Source organism: Ambystoma mexicanum, chromosome 1p, assembly GCF_040938575.1.
Source record: "Ambystoma mexicanum isolate Mex_15411 chromosome 1p, UKY_AmexF1_1, whole genome shotgun sequence".
NCBI classification, from domain to species: Eukaryota; Metazoa; Chordata; class Amphibia; order Caudata; family Ambystomatidae; genus Ambystoma; species Ambystoma mexicanum.
In genome coordinates, this window is record NC_090921.1 from 156,796,192 (window position 1) to 156,813,723 (window position 17,532).

Genomic DNA, 17,532 nt, shown 5'->3' on the forward strand with positions numbered 1-17,532 from the left:
GACGCTCCATCAACTGCCTGAAAGATAGTACTTGCATTAGTAAGGATTACAATATTGAAAACATAAGACACACTTGGGGTCGACCGCACAGGTACATATCAATGGCTAACCACGAATGAAACATTGTGTAGAACAATCAAACGACAAGTATTACAGCTCTGATGATCTAGTTCGATGGGGCTGTCAGTATCCATACCTTGTGCTGCTGAAGAACATCTAGGGATGTTGTCAATGTGGTGGACGCTTCAGCATCTCCCTGAAAGACAGTACTATGGATAACACTAATCATAACTGAAAACAAACACCAGTGGACGATAACTAAGGTGTATATCAGTTGGAAAGCACTAACCAAACATTCGGTAAAATAATTACACAATACAATAATAATATTACTTGACATGCATAAAACAAGTCTGTAGCGGAATAGCCAAGTAAGATTACTTGATACGCGCTAGAAGTGGTTTATAACTGCGAGCACGTCACGGATGTAGAATGTTCTTGCTTCAGATTCAAGGGACAGTCAAGCAGTTGTAAAGGTAAATTATTGATTGATAATGAAATGCCAATATTAAAAATTGCCATGTAAAGAGACAGAATACTTGAGTAATGCTATTGAAAATGCACAATATAGCACAGTTCCCTGTGCCCATATATAGATTTCGTTTGTGGGTTATGAAATCGAAAAAGAATATATTGATAAATGTCATTATTCAAAAAGCTATACACTCATATCAATGTCGAAAGTATTACAAGGGACACAACACCTAAAATATCAATAAATCCATTCAGCTACCTACACACTACCGCAAGGCCTAAAGCTAAATCTGGACACTTGACTCACCAGTGGCGGAATGTGGACGAATAGAGTGGGAATAGCGTTCGTGAGCAATTTTCGTGCCGTTCGCCGTTTATTCTTCTTTGTTACCCAAGATGTTGTGTACATGTTCGAGGAAAAGTGCCGGCTGCAGATGCAGTATCGATCACCCCTCTTGTCCTCTAAGAATTGTTGGACTCTACTTTCCAGCTCATCCAGTGGATATCCGCAATGTCTGACCCATTCTCTTATTCGATCAACAGTTTTCGGGAATGTATGCATTGTAGTGCCTTTAGATTTAGCATGGGTCTTCGAAGGGCAACCGCTAATCGAACAGGCAGGCATTGTTGAAAATTCTAAAAAGTAAATATCGACATTATTATACAATCTTGATGAATAAAAATGTGATACAAAAGTAAATGAACCATACAATGTTCAATGCAAGGTTTGTTTTGGTCGCAGGAACTATACCAGTTCATCCTGTGCGGCTTAGCATTTGCATAAATTGCAGAAATTTATAAATGATGGCCGGAGACAGAGTCTGAGGAGGCCATGTGAGCGATGGGCCCTTGGCGTGGGATACCTTTTGAAGTGTATATGCTGTTTGGCATCTTGGCCGTTCGCGCCCCTGACAGCCCCCCATGGCAGCGCGCATCCACTGGCGCGAACCGCCTTTGATAGAGGGGGTGGGATGGATGGGCCTGGGGCGTGCAGATAAGGCACAGGAAGACTGCTGAATGGAGACACACTTGATTTATTTAAAATAAATTGAAACAACCGTTGTTAAAATATATGTGGTGTTTTATTTTGTTTCTTTTTTTGATGGCACAAAAATACAAAACTTTACACATTGTACAGGTCAGGTTGCAGCACAGCGAGGGAAAAATCCCCTGTACTGACCGCTGTCACTCAGGAAAGTTTCTCTTATGGCACGAACGGCACAGGCGGGTATTACTCTTCGAACGCGGTGTCCAAGCCTCCCGTGAAGCCACCATGTAAAGGAACGATAGGCCACTAGCTGGTACCACCTGTGAAAAATAATGATACAAACTGTTTTTAAATGACCAAGATAAGTTGATTAAACGTTTGTTATCAATGACAATTCTTGTAACTAATGGCATTCTGCTCGGACAAATGCTATCTAGACACTGCACACTATTGAATGACTTTCATGCGTTAAAATGATATGTAGATGTAATTTTGGATATAGGAGACGACAATGAAATAGTAGTGGCATCACAAGCAGATTATACTTACTCGTTACTCGGATTACGAGGACGAACAGTTGCATGAAGTTCGTGCATAAGCACCATCATTATCCTCAACACGGACCGTGTGAGGCAGGCTGCCCTGAAGTCTGGCAGTTCGGTGATGCATTGCGGCCGTGTCTCCCCTTCCGAAATGTAGGCCATGCATCCCGAGTTTTCACAGCAGCAGCAGTTCTCCTCCTCGGTTGGCATTAGCTTGCACCGATTGCATGTGCACCAGGTGGAAACACCGTCTACACGACTAGGTCCAGTGTCTTCATCCGTTGATTCGTCCAGCCAACTGCCGTCCGAAGCCCCATCGTTTTCGCGTTTCCCTTTCCAGTAGTTCCTCCTCGGTATACTCGGGCTCGTACATGTAGGGCATTATTGTAGCCATTGTGTGGTAAACAAACTAAAATAATTTATAGCGATGGTACAGGTGTTCACACGGGCTACAAGCGGCAAAGGTAGCTGACCAGAGCACAGAAACGAGTCACAGAATACTCTAAGTAACACAGAGAGAGGAATGGAATCGAAAATATGCTGCTGTGTGTTGTGAAACGGTCTGTTTATACTTATTGAGGAAAGAGGCGTCTTGCCATTTCCATGGCGACACGTCATTAGCTGAAGCGCAGCGATTGTTGACACGAGACGTGCTTTGGCGTTGTGAAATGGACGGTACGCGTCTGCTGATGACAGGCTGGGGGATATGATTTAGTGCCGCAAAAGCAGGTCAGCCAGGGCGATGGGGCAAGTGATAGGCTTATCACAAAATGACAGCACCCTGGTGCCTGTTTTCGCATGCGTTTAATGGACAAAAACTCTGGTAAGGTCCATAGGACATTTTTCTAAAATCGAGCGACTTAGGCTTGAAAACACATGGCCGACACGTAGGGACAATAACATTTTTTGACCGAACCATTCCTTTAATTCTCATTATTCAAGAGACCATGTCCACACAATTGATTGGGGTGGATGGTTTTACATCTTTTTCCCTCCCGGCCGGGCAGGTCGCATTAGGGAAGGCCTCTTTGTCAGGCTTGCGGTCCTATTAAATAACAAGGTACATTTCAATTCTAGGACTTTCGGTACTTTTAAAGATATCCTGGCAATTGAATATAATCAAACGCATATTTCTGACCTTATTATTTTAATTGTATGTATCTACTACAATCCTCTAAAACACAATTCTGATGAATTCTGTGATACTTTGGACAGTTTACTTGAAGATGCTCTGCTTGCTAATCCACACTATGCAATTATATTTGGTGGAGATTTTAATGCGGCTTGTAACGATTCCTTAGGTAATCGGAACGCTTTGGCTGCGGCCCGTAATAGGGGTTCTTTATGGGTTTGTTTTTTTGAGCTACAAAACTGTCATATTGAGCAGTTTCATTCTGATTCCTCCATGGTGACGTGGAGGAATGTTTCAAACAACTTGTTTCCACTGGTTAATCCTGTGATCATTGGAGATTTCTCATTTAGCAATCATTTTGCCATTATGCTCCGCTTTAAGGAAAAAGTGGCGGTTTCTTCTCAAATGCCTTGTTTTGTCCCTTTTTGGTTTTAAGAGGGGTTCTACATCTGTCCATTGGTCCCCTTCTTTGTGTCGGCAATTAACTTATCTGTTCCACAGGGGCGCATGGTGTGTATTTGATCATGATCTCCTCGGGGTTGATAACATTGATAGGGAGACCTGGAATTGGAAGATTATAGAAAATCATCTTCATGAAATTATGATATCCTTTTCTAACGGCAATCGCTTGCATTGTCAACCTTTTAATGCTCAAATACAAAATGTTAAATCCAAGAGGAACTATGATTTGAAAGAACTGATGAAGTGGGATATGCCTCTTGAGGTTTATTTAACTCATGAACATCAAATTCAACGATCTGCCAGAAATGCGCTGAAATTAATAAAGCACCAAATTCACTCCGCTGAAATTGTTCAGATTACTTTGTAAAAGGGATGTTCGTAATATCGGGTATATTCTCAGAGGTGATTCCTCTTTTGGCTCCTTAGGGATGAGTTTTTGTATCTCTGTGGAAAAATGGCATTCCTATATTTCAATTAAGTTTCAACTCCCCTATAAATATAGAGGGGACTGTGTTCAAGTCTTTCATAGTATCCCTGATACTAATTATGTGTCTTCCATTCAGGCAATTGAGTGGGCGATTGAAAAATTCCAAACCTGCTGGCCCTGATCGGACCCCGCCCTGTATTTTTTAAATCGGACCCTACACTTTGGGCTTCATTGCTCTACACTAAATTTGACCATATACTACGTACAAATAACAATCGCATTGTCTTGGCGGAAAGCCATTATTATCCCCATCCATAAGAAGGGTGATCCTCGCGACCCAGTGTACTATTGCCCAATCGCTCTTACTGACTCAGCAGCGAAAGTGGTTTCTATATTGTTGTTAAGGCTGTTGGAAAATCACATTGTTGAAAATGATTTATACTCAAGGTTTCAAGTTGGATTCAGAAAGTATATGGGTACTTCTCTGAATGCTATGATTATGGTGTAACGGTTTGCATACACTAAATCGACCAGTATACATGTCGGTGTTAGATCTGTCTTCTGCCTTTGATGGGGTTATTACAGATGGGCTGTGGTGGAAAATGCTGAACATGAACTTCCTGCAAAGGCTGGTGCATCTTATTTCATTGCTACACACTAATACTTTGTTTCAGGTCAGAATAAATCAGGAAGGAACTGTTACAGATCTGATTCCTTCCCAGACAGGGGTTAAATGGGGTTTCTCTTTAGCAGCCACCTTGTTTAATTTATATATCAGCGACATTAATGCTTCATGGACCAATCCTGCCAGGTATTCTGTAGGTTTGGGCAAGCTTTGTTTGCATTGGCTGTGCTTTGCCGATGACATTATTCTTATGGACCGAACACTGTTTGGTTTACTGGTAAAGTTAAATGCATTTTCCAATTTTGCGGATGCTTATAATTTACAAGCCAATCCAGCCAAATCTAATGTCATTATTTTCAACGATAAGAAGCGCAGCAAAAGCTAGAAGTGGAGCATCTCGGGTGAATTGATTCTACAGGTGAATTCTACAAAGTATCTGGGGTACCAATTAGCTGATTCATTCTCGCTGGAATCGTGGAAGATGGGGATAGCTGAGAAGGTAAATCCCTTTCTCAGATGATCATTTATCAAAAGTACTCCAAATTTTCGCTTATTCCACTTTTAGAGTTTTATTTGCTTAAGGTTGAACCTACATTGTTCTATGGATTAGATATTTGTATTAATAACTTGGACAATGTATTTGATCAAATCCAAGGGCAGCTTTGGAAAACTACATTGGGTCTTGCCCCTGCAGTACCTAATTCCATAGTTAGGCAGGAATTTGGGCTGCTCTCCTTGTCATCTAGATATACTTAGCGGAAGCTTACTGCGTTTGCTAAACTACTTGATCCACCTAGAAATTCTTTATATATGGATCTCAAAAAGCTTATGATTGAAGATGATGTACCATCGATTTCTCTTTGTTGCTCAAATGAACGAAGTACTGGGATCTATAAAAGTGTCGCAGGATGATTTAGCTCTTGGGTTACCTGCGGTCAAACGCAAACTATATGAGATGGATTGGATCCGCACCATTGATTTTAACTATATATACAAAACGTACACAGAATTTGTCCAATATGACAGAAAGAGATCATCCCGGCCGTTATACATCTTAAAATGTCCTTGTCATAAAATTCGAAAGGTTTACATGAGATTGAAATTGAACCAGTTACCGACACAGGAGCACGTGCAGTACAAACTTCCCCTCTCTGTACGAAAAAAGAAGTGGTGGTGTTTCTGTCTTACTGAAAACCAGGGCGAAACATTGAAACATCTAGTTCTATTTTGTATGCCTTTGGAACCATTTAGAGAAAATCTTCTGGGTGACTATCATCCTGACCCAATGTTGATTGCTCGTCAGTCATTTTGGGAAAGGGCTATGTTTGGTATTAGTACGCGTTTATTGTTGGCACTTGGTACATTTTTGTTGAAACTTAAGGCTATGCTCATTGAGACAAATAATTTGCAATTTTTCTGATAATTATCTTATTCGCTTCTTTTCTATTTGTGTGAGCAATTAAAATTTGAAAGACGTGTTTTTTTTTTAAATCAAAGGTTTAGTTGAACGTACATTGGCCTTGAAGGGCCTGTTTTATATACAGGTCATTGACTTCCTTATATTTATGTGCAAAGATAATTATGTTAATGTTTTATTTGTTTTGTACATGTATACATTTGAAGTAAATGTTGGTGCTTTCAAGTTATTTTCAAGGAGATACTACTGAATATTTTCTTTATTTTCATAATCTCTACGAAACGATATATGTGCATCTAAATGGTTAATGTTTTATTTGGTTTTATGCTGTTTTCTGTTCTTAGCTATCTAAGTTTGTAAAGGTTGCAAGTTTTGTAAACTAGAAACAAATTTCTTTTTTAATAAAAAAAACAAATTCATTAAAATGATGTTGCTGTTTCAGCGATTTGGGAAGGATTGTTAACCAATAGGCTGCACAGAGTAATACTGGTGTGTTGAGTGTAGTAGCAGTGGAGGGTTGGATTTTGGACTCTTATTGGATAATGTTACTTTAACCCATTTTGCCTTTATGTCCACCTTTTCCTCAGATCTTTGAAAACTATGGTCCGAACTTGGACACCTGTCCTGAGGGTACTGCTTTGGGTTTGCTGGTGGATTCTAACAGCTGCCTGCATCTTTTTGTAAATGGCATGGACCAGGGAGTAGCTGCTCAGGACATGCCCAGTCCCTGTTATCTGCTGATCGACCTGTACGGTCAGTGCGAGCAGGTGAGTCATTTTGCCAACTGTAATTTTGTTGATTCTGTTCACCCATTTCACTCTCACATCCCACTAATATCGTTTATCAGCTTTTTGTTCCAACTCCTTTTTGTTCCATCCTCCTTCCTGATCCCCACACCTGCAAAATCCACTCGCCCTCTTCTCCATCATGATATATTATAATTGCTCAACTATTCCCACTGTATCATCGTAAAACGCATTAACAAAAGAAAAAGTTAACAAAATTAGCACTTTATAAATTGCTTTAATCACATTAGGCCCTGGTATTAATGTGGCAGCCCTGTTCCTAAAGGGCATCTGAATGAGCGCATCTTAGAGTCACTCATTTAGATGCACTTTTCTCACCCTTTGCACATTTGAAGAAATAAAGGGGGGTTCTGAGGCATTTTAAAGCACAAGCGGAATATACTACCGGGATGTGCTTTAAAATACACAGAAACAAGGGTCTTCCCCCTGTGCCCATGCCAAGTGTGTCCAGCTGTCCAGTCTTCAGAATCGCTTTCTAGCAGACCCACACCCGATGCTGAAATTGACAGTCCTCCTTTCCTATTAGGACTGGACTCAGTAAGTGATAGGGACCTTGTCTTGGCTTCATCTGTAGGTGTTGTAATAAATTACTGACTTGTGCTTACAGGTAATGAAAATAACAGTTTTTCTGTTTCTCTCTTACTTTACTACTCAGTAGGTTAAAGTGTTGCTTCTAACTCTGCCACAATTGCAGAACTGTTCTGAAAAATAAAGTGTTGATGTTCTGTTTGTAGAACCCCCAAAGGTGAATGCATATATGTGTTTTATAGTAGTCGTGATATTACTTACCTAGGAGCTTCAATTGCTTGGAGTGTATCTTAAAGGCCTTATCAATAATTGTATATTGTTATACTGGCCAGTCTTACTGGAATTATTGGTGTGTGTGTGTGTGTCCCCCACCTGAATATAAGCGTGATATAAGTATTACGGCTCTGCTACAGTGGGGTTTGGCTACACTTAGTGCCTTTCCTGTTCATCATAATAAGTTGGCCTCAATTTTAACTGCCGCTGCCAATTTTTACAAATTATGGTTATTTCAATAAATTGGAGGCAAAACTAAATTACAGCGGTGAACTGTTTTGAAAATTAAAAGAATTCTGCTTTCAGATGCCTTCACCATAAGACTAAGTGCTCATGAGGCAAAATGTTGGCACTTTGCCAATTTTTCAAAATTCTCATGTTATTGTTTCAACGTTTTTTGGGCTATAAATAGACCAGTTTTAACCAGTACTTTCAATATTTCTTTTCTTTTTCATGATTACACCAATTAGAGACACCATGATGTATTTTTGTTTAGTAAGCTTTTCAATTTGACCTGTGCTGGTTAAATATCCAGTTTATCGTAGTCTTGAGTTTCAGTACATCACATAACATCAGCCTGTGCTTTGGCCAGGATAAGTGGATCCAACAAAACTCAAAGGAAGTATAGGACGTAAGAGAGGATTCCTTGCAGGTGGATGTAATAATGCTTTACCCGTAATTTGTATCCATGACTCTAAATTGTTTTAGGTTGTTCTTAGTTAATTTCCCATAAAAGCAATGGACAGTGTTTTTAACCCTTTCCATCTAATGGGTTATTCAGTGGTTGGCCTGAATAACCTCACCTGTCCCTTGACTCTCAAATTAAAGACAGAACCAGAATTGTATGATTTGAAGTTGTAATGTGCTGCAAAGGCCACACACGATTGTATGTAGCTTTAACATTTTATAATTAAATGGAAGAGTAGAATGCTAGGTATCTACTCAACTACTGTATTGCTAATATTGGCAACTGTATATTGTTGGCTAATCTATTATTAATGCTCATATTATCTCTACATGAGAATAAATAGACACAAATGCTAAACAAGAGCCAACACTTGTAGCTTTAGTGATAAAACTGTGTAGGGAAGATATCGATAAGATCAAATGTTTATAATACAAGCAGGGGTAATAAGCAGTCATTCCTAGATATTCTAGAGGTTGATCCACAACAATATTGCTGTCCAGTAGAAAACCTGGCAGGTGCTTAAGGTTTGTTTGTTGCCCTTGCACTATGTGCAGGGATCCAACTCTCTCAAGAACCCTTGTCTGGTACAGCACTATTCGAATGGATTGTGTGTCCTCCAACGTATTCCACATCTTTGACATGTAAAGTCCACAACTGTGTAGTTCGGAAACTTTTTCGGCAGAGGGCGTCCTGCGTCGATGTCGTCGGGTCGATGTCCCTCGAAGGCCTCCGTCGAAGTGCGATGTCACCAGATGTTATAAATAGGACGCACGGCGCCCGTAGCCTCAGTTAAAGATTTTCCCGCAAACGTGTTTGCTTCAGAGACTCTGTGCACTTTCTGTTTTACCTTGTGAAGATGTCTTCTACGACCCCTTTGACTCCGCGGTCTGGCTTCAAGACTTGCCGGGACTGCAAGTCTAAAATGACGATCACCGCCCTGCATCGCATTTGCTTGTGGTGCTTGGGCGAGAGTCACGACACTGACTGTTCTAAATGCCAGTCGCTGACTGCTAAGGCCTTGCGGGAGCATAAGGGAAAGCTTCAGGTAGGTAGGGGTGCTACACCCATTAAGCCCAAACGTACATCCAAGGATATGTCCACCGACTATTCGAGGGGCGATCCGCTGCGTCGGAAGGATTCTCAGGGGTCTCGTCCCAGAATGGTTCCCGCCATTCGTCCTCCTTGTCCCGGCATTCAAGGGAACACCGTCACCGGTCGCCTTCCCCGTGCTCCTCAGAGGATGGTACCTCGAGGAAAGTGGCTTGCCCGATGAAGTCCTCGACTCCAGAGGAATGGGTTGTCTTTAGGGAGCAGCTGTTGGCGATTTTTCAATCGCAGGGAACAGTTCCGTCCACGCCTTCTCACGAAGCCGGCAAGGAACGGTCTCGAACCGTGGCTCGTACGTCTTCGGGTCCTCGGCGCAATCCTAATCGAGGACCTTCGAGGTCCTGTGTGGACAAGGCCCAGGATGGTTGCAAGAGACGTGCTTCCAGGTCTCGGTCCTCGTCCCCAGCAAGACCACAGAATCCTGCTAAGGGCTTGAAGTCGGCGTCCACTCCGTTGGCGCCGTGTCCGTCGGATACGGATGTCGAAGCAGTGCCTTCGTATCAGCCCTCAGTACCCTTGTCCACGCTGAAGCCGTCGGCGCCCTCGATGCCAAAGACATCAGCACTTTCGACGACTTTGTCGCTTTTTTGCCGAAATGAAGTGTCGGAGATCCCTGATGTTGTGGATGCTCTAAGGAAGGCTACTTCCAAGTCTGTGAGGCCGATGTTGGACTCCAGACCTTCTTCTGTCCCGAGGCAGGGTTTTTACCTCCCTCTGGATGACATTTATGAGGAGGAGGAAAGGTCAGACTTTGATGTGGACCCTATTGAGCCTGATGAAGCTCCTGTCTTTTCTGGAGACAGTCATTTGGAAGAGTTGAGGCAAACTCTTCATAATGCCAGTGGTTTGGACACTTCTCCGGAAGTGGAATTTGGCAGGCTTGAGCCTGGTGCTCATGCAGAGTCATCCTACAGGAGACTCATGGCTAGGGTCACGAAGTATCTGGGCTGGTCCAGTCCTCCGGAAGCTTTTGTGCAAGATGATCTAACTGACATTTTAGATCAAGGTCCGACCTCTGATCCAATTTTCACTTTTTATCTCACTTTACAGACAAGTGTGGCGGCTGCTTGGTAGTCACCGGAATCTCTTCCGGCGGTTAACAAATCGTTGACCAAAAAATACTGCCCTTCCAGTAGCGACCCCAGATACTTATCTTCTAACCCCACTCCCGAGAGTTTGGTGGTTCAGGCGGTTACAGCCACCTCGAGGCAGGTGGCGTACCCTGCCATCCCTCCGGATAGGGATGACAAAAGCTTTGACGGTTGAGCACGCAAGGTGTTTTCTGCGGGGAGTATGGCATTGAAATCAGCCAACTCCACATGTGCCTTGGCAAGATTTTCACCCACTCTGTGGAAGTGTTTCTCTTGCGGCTGAGCATATTCCCGAAGAGGAAGAAAGGGATGGATTCCTTGCTCTCGTGCAAGATGGCAAGGATGCCATGTGTGAATCACTTAAGTCGGGTTTGGACACGGCCGATAGTGTGAGACGTTCCATGGCTGAGAGCACCGTTATACAAAGGTTTTGGGTGGTTGCGGAAGTATGGTTTTGCCCCGAATGTGCTAGCCCATCTTTTGAACATGCCCTTTGATGGGGCGCATTTGTTTGGCAGCAAGGCTGACGTGAGCCTTGAGAGGTTGCAGACCTCAAAAGCTGCGGCACAATCTTTAAGCACAGCTGTGTGTCAACCTCTGCCTTTTCGTCGTAGGGGACAGTAGTGGAGGGGAGGTTCTTTTCGTTACTACTCCTCCTTTGGTAGAACGAGAGGAGCCGCCAGTCAAAGGGGTCAGCGGAAAAGTATCCGTGGTTGTCGGGGAAATAGAGGTGCCAAAGCTGCTCAGACAGCTGCCTCTTTGCCTTCAGGCACTGTCGCAGCTGCTCCAAAACAATCATGAGGCCCTGTCCCATGGTTCGCCGCTTGGGGGCAGACTGTCTCAGCATCTCGAAGAGCGGCGAGCCATTACTTTGGATGTGTGGGTTCTGGATACAATAGCCCATGGCTACTGCCTTCCCTTCCTACAGCGGCCTCACGACAATCCACCGGGGAATCTCTTTGAAGCTTCCAGATCCGCTCCTTGTGCATGAAATCTTGACACAGCTAGAGAAAGGTGCTATAGAACTGGTGCCTGTAGCAGAGAGGAACAAGGGATGGTATTCCCCTTATTTTTTGATCCCAAAGAAAGACCGGGGGGGGGGGGGGCTTGAGACCCATCCTGTACTTGCATTGGTTGAACAAACTCACAAACTCCTCAGGAAGGACCGGTTCAAGATGGTCACTCTTTCTCAAGTCCTCCAGGCCCTTCAACTTCAGGATTGCTTGGTGTCTCTGGACCTACAGGATGTTTATTTTCATGTGCCGATTCATCCCAAGCACAGAAAGTACCTGAGGTTTGCGGCTGGCGAATCACACTTTGTTTCGGGTCCTGCCATTCGGATTGACCTCCGCCCGAGGGTTTTCACCAAGCTAATGGTGGTGGCGGCAGCGTATCTCAGGAGAGGGGGGGGTATTCATATCTACCCCTACCTGGACGACTGGTTGATCTGTGCGCGTTTTCCCGAGCAAGCATTGACTCGCCTCGGTCTCACCTGCCGCTCCCTCCACAGGCTGGGCTTCTCCCTCAATTTCAAAAAGTTTAATCTGACACTCAACAACTCCAGTACATCGGGACTGTGTTGGACACGTCCTTGGAAGTGCTCGCCTCCCAAGATGAGGGCTCATCACATTGTGCAGATGGTGGACAAGTTTCAACATGCCCAGTGTCTCCCGTCTTTTGAATTCTTAAGGTTGCTCGGCCTCATGGCATCCTGCATTTTTCTGGTGCCAGAGGCCAGGCTGAGGATGAGATCCCTGCAATGAGACCTCAAAATGCAGTGGTCACAGTTCTCGGGCAAGATGTCAGATCCCGTTCAGATTCCACTTTCGGTCTCCCAGGATCTTCTGTGGTGGGCCAAAGAAGGGAACCTGATGAAAAGGGAGCAGTTTTGGCAACCATGGTGGGAGGTGACTGTAGTGATGGATGCTTCCCTCACAGGATTGGGCGCTCATGCCAACGATTTGACCGCCAGCGGTCGTTGGTCTCTGTCGGAGTCACATCAATCTGTTAGAGCTAAGAGCAATCAGGCTAGCCCTGAAGGCTTTTCTGCTGTCTGTGCGGGGGAAGAGTGTCCTGATTATGACTGACAACACAGTGGCCATGCATTACCTCAACAAAAAAAGGGGGGGTAGGGTCACTCCTGTTGTGCAGAGATGCAATGCAGCTCTGGTTCTGGGCCATACAGCAGAGAATTTTGCGCTCTGCAGTTCATCTGGCCGGAGAAGAAAATACAGCGCCAGACACTCTGAGCAGGCAGAGCACTATCTAACATGAGTGGGAGTTGGCTCAGGAAGTCCTTCTGGAGATCTTTGCCCTTTGGGGAACCCCACAAGTGGATCTCTTCACCACCAGTGTCAACCGGAAGAGCAAGAGATTCTGCTCAAGGGAATTTCCTCAGAGAGGAGCCTATGGCGACGCATTCGTAGTGGATTGGCCATTCCCACTGCTGTACCAGTTTCCTCCATTCTCCAGCATGGGGTCTGGCATGGATTCACATGCTCATGAATATTCCCCGTCGTCAGGCTGGGAATCCTCGGTAAAGAAAAAACCAGTATCAGTTTCGTTTCTGATCTGTCTTTCGTAGTAATAACCAATCACTGGTCTCTGCGTCATACTGACCACAGCCAATGACTGCCCTCTACCTAAGCACCGCCTCTGGCAGCCATCTTCAGATTTTTACCGCACGTTCATGTGTTGGGATCCTCGTGCTATTGCTCTCGAGCGTTAGTGCTATTTTTCGCGCTTTTTTCACAAAAACTTCGATTCTTTCGGTCAAAAGAGCCTCAAGCTCCACCGATCCTACATCCGATCAACGGGGACCCGTGTCGGACTCCAGAAGCTTCTCAGGCCCGGTCTCGGGGATGGCCCAGGAGAAGGGAAGCTCGACGCCCGGAAAGCTGTTCAGGGTCTGCCCTGGATGCCAGCTGCAGAACGTCTTCAAGGAGGACGAACACTCTTTCTGCCTTTACTGCCTTCATGAGGACAAGACGCACGTGGAGAAGGACTGTGCGTTTTGCGGCAACATGTCGGAACGGACCATGAAGGACCGCCATCAACGTCTCGCCAACTGGCTGGAGGGTAAGAGCCCGTCTGGCGAGAAGAAGAAGAAATCCGAGCGGTCTTCTAAGACCTTTGAGGGCGCCCCGGCGACGGGGGCCCAACATAAGGCCAAGCACCGCGAGTCCGCTGGCACCGGGAGCGCCGAACGGTCGGGCTCTACGGGTGCCAGGCAGGGCGCACCCTCCCCGGCACCATCAACCACGAGCCAACGCTCTGGGTCGGGTAAGAGGAAGGCCGAGCACCCGGCGAAGCTCCTGGAGAGGCCCCGGTCGAGCTCTAAGGCAGAGGAGGAGCGTGGCAGTGCCCCCTCCCTCAAGGATAAGGCGGTGAGCGCACCTAAGGTGGTGAAGGCCTTGATCCATCCGACCAAGCCCTCTATCGAAACGGTCGCGGCGGCCCTGGCTCAGCCTGTGGAGGCTGCACCAGTGGTGGCGACCTCAGGGCCCAGAATCTCCCTGCCTCCTCGGAGGGAGTCTTCTTTTGTGCCCATCGATAGGACCCCCGTGAAACCCTCCGTGGGGAAGAAGAAGAGGGGGCAGGGCGTCGTCGTAGATTCGGCCTCAACCTCAGAAGAGGAGCTGATCGAGGTCTTAAGCCACGGCCTAGGCGTGGAAGAAGGCCAGCCCGTCGGAATGGACCCCGACGCAGGTGACGACGACGACATCGTCGAGGATACCGACGGGGCCCCTGCTCGCCCGTCGGATTCCCCTCTGCCAGCGCCGCAAGACAACTCGGCGGCCATTTTGTTGGCCATACAGTCCTTATGCTCCGAGATAAGGACGAGGCTACCGTTACCGACGGAGGAACCTCTCCCGTCGGGGGATCCAGAACCGGGACCTTCTGGTGTTCCCCCTACCAAGAAAAGAAGGATCCATCCACCACCTCCTTTTCAACCGTCGCGCCCCGTCCAGCCCTCCTCCCCGTCCACCCGAGGGGATGATACGGGGACTGACACGGCAGCGACGGGTACGGACGACGAGGCATACGACGAGGATATTCCGTCGTCGCCTCCCACCAGGGCTTCTCCGCCCGACGAGATCGGATCTTTCCACTCCATGATCTCCAGGGCTTCCGAGCTTTTCCAACTCTGCCCTGAGGAGAAGAAAAAGGAAGGCTTCCTTTATCAGCGGCGCGAGGCCAAGAGGAAGACGGTCCTCGCAGTGCCTCTGTTGGACGACATTTGGGATGAGGGCCTTTCCCTCCTCAAGAACCCTTCCACGACGCCAGCTAGAAGAGACCGGTACGAGAAAAAGTACCGGGTCCCGGACACGGCCCCCCTATGCCTCCGGGCGCAGCCTACCCCGGATTCCGTCGTCTCCGCGGCAGCCAGAGTCATCTCGTCGGCAGCGACGATTAAAGCGGCCAACGCCTTGGCTATCGTGGCTCGCTACGACAGGGAGCTGTGGTACAAGATAGCTCCCCTGCTGGATTTTCTGCCGGACGACAAGAGGGCGGAGGCCCTGGAGATCCTGCAGGAAGGTGAGGTGGCCTCGGACCACGCCATCACCGTGGCGACGGACATCGCCGACACTGGGTTCCGCCAGCTGGGCAACGGCATTTGCCTTCGACGTCGTGGATGGCTCAAGCTACGGACTTCCGGCAGGACGTCCAGACCAGAGTCCTGGACATGCCCTTCGACGGGAACAACCTGTTTGGGAAGACAGTGGACGATTCCCTTCAGGCCATCAAGGCGGATACTGAGACGGCCCGGGCCCTTGGAGTTCTGCAGCAACGACGGACGCCCTTTCGGAGCGGCGGAGGCAAGGGCGCCTCCAAAGGTTCCGGCGGCGGTTTCGCTTCCTACCGTCAAGCGGCCCGCTCGTCGTCGCAAGAGGCCTACAGAGGACGAGGCAAGTCTAGCGGACCCCGCCGTCGTCGCCAAGGAGGTCAAGGCGGCAAGGCCGCGTCCAAGCAGGATTGAACCGGCCGTGGGGTCGGGCCCCCACCGAAGCACCCCGGTGGGAGGCCGGCTGGCGGGCTTCGTCAGCGTGTGGGAGTCCATCTCCACCGACCGTTGGGTGCTGGACGCCCTGGCCCGGGGCCACGCGCTCGAGTTTCAAAGAAGGTGCCCGCGCGTCCCCCCCGTGGCCAGGAAAGAACTTCACGTCCCTCAACTTCTCCTGGAGGTAAAGGAGAAAGGGCGCCATCGAACTCGTCCCAAAGAGGCTTCGGGGCTCCGGAGTCTACTCGAGATACTTCCTCGTGAAGAAGAAGACGGGAGGATGGCGCCCCATCCTAGACCTGCGACGTCTGAACAAGTTCATCAAGGCGCAGAAGTTCCGGATGGTCACCCTCCAGCACGTCCTGGGGCAGCTGGAGGAAGGAGACTTCCTATCGTCGTTGGATTTGGAGGATGCCTACTTCCACATTCCCATCCTAAAGGGGCACCGAAAATTCCTCAGGTTCGTGGTCCAGGGGCGTCATTACCAGTTCAAAGCCCTTCCCTTCGGACTACGGTCGGCACCCAGGGTATTCACCAAGTGCCTCGCACCGGTGGCGGCGCAGCTGCGCCGCGAGGGGATTCACGTCTTCCCCTACCTGGACGACTGGCTCATCCGCGCCAAGACGAGGGAGCTCGCCGTGGTCCACACGGCAAGGACCGTCCAACTCCTCACGGACCTGGGATTCTCCGTGAATTACGCCAAATCCCACCTGGTGCCCGCGCAAGTCGCACTGTTTCTGGGAGCGAGGCTCGACACAGTGTCCCTTCTGGCCTCCCCGTCGGAGGAGAGGACCAGGACCATCTTGGGCAAGGTGCAACGGATGTTGGTGGCCGACGCGGCCAAAGTGAGGTCCATCAAGTCCCTCCTCGGGATGATGTCTTCCTGCATCTACCTCATTCCTATGTGCAGGCTCCGGATGCGCCCGTTGCAAGAATTCCTGGATGCGCGCTGATCCAGACGACGGGCAGCTTCGAGGAAAGGATCAAGCTCGACGAGAGTTTCCGACGAGCGATACGGTGGTGGGGCACCCGCGCGCATCTGACGGCGGGCATGGACTTCCAGACCCCAGCCCACCAGGAGACTGTGACCACGGATGCCTCCCTGGAAGGGTGGGGAGCGCACACCGAAAATCTGCACGCAAGGGGACTCTGGCTCCCAACGGAGAAGTCCCTGCATATCAACGTCCTGGAGCTCCGTGCAGTGTTTTGGGCCCTCAGGTCCTTCCTTCCGTCCCTCAAGGGCAAGGTGGTGAGGATCTTCACCGACAACACCACCACCATGTTTTACATCAGGAAACAGGGCGGAACCAGGTCCCCAGCGCTGTCCAAGGAGGCGCAGGACCTGTGGCATTGGGCCGTCGCCCAAGGGATTTTTCTGGTGCCGTTTCATCTGGCAGGGATAAAAAACACCATCGCCGACTCACTCAGCAGGGAGCTGCGCTCGTGCCACGAGTGGGAACTACGGCAGGATCTGGTGGATCGCCTCCTCCGACGGTGGGGCACACCCCAGATCGACCTGTTTGCGACGGCGACGAACACCAAGTGCCGGAGGTTCGCCAGCAGGTTTCCCCAGACGAGGAGCATGGGCGATGCTTTCTCGTTCCCCTGGGAGGGCCTGTTCCTCTACGCGTTCCCTCCCTTGCCTCTGCTAATCCGGCTCGTCAACCAGCTCAAGAGGTCACGGTGCAGGATGATCCTCGTCGCACCTGCGTGGCCGAGGCAGATATGGTTCCCGGACTTGCTGGACTTGTCAGCGTCCCCGCCGATCAAGCTGCCGGCGGACGCGGATCTACTCTCCAGGGAAGGAGGCGCCATCCTCCACCACGACCCGAAGTCGCTGAACTTGCAGGCCTGGCTCCTGCAGCGCTAGAGTTTGGAGGATACGACATACCGGCCGATTGCAGAGAGGT

General features: G+C 48.2%; 1 protein-coding gene across 3 annotated transcripts in view; it reads left to right on the plus strand.

Moving 5' to 3' along the window:
- The window catches only part of NEURL4 (neuralized E3 ubiquitin protein ligase 4), a 1,090,504-nt gene that overhangs the window by 773,166 nt on the left and 299,806 nt on the right, over positions 1-17,532 (plus strand). For all 3 annotated transcript variants that reach the window (XM_069645712.1, XM_069645703.1, XM_069645722.1), the window contains one exon: positions 6,715-6,894. In XM_069645712.1, the coding sequence (XP_069501813.1) occupies positions 6,715-6,894 (180 nt within the window). The remainder of the gene's footprint in view (positions 1-6,714; positions 6,895-17,532) is intronic.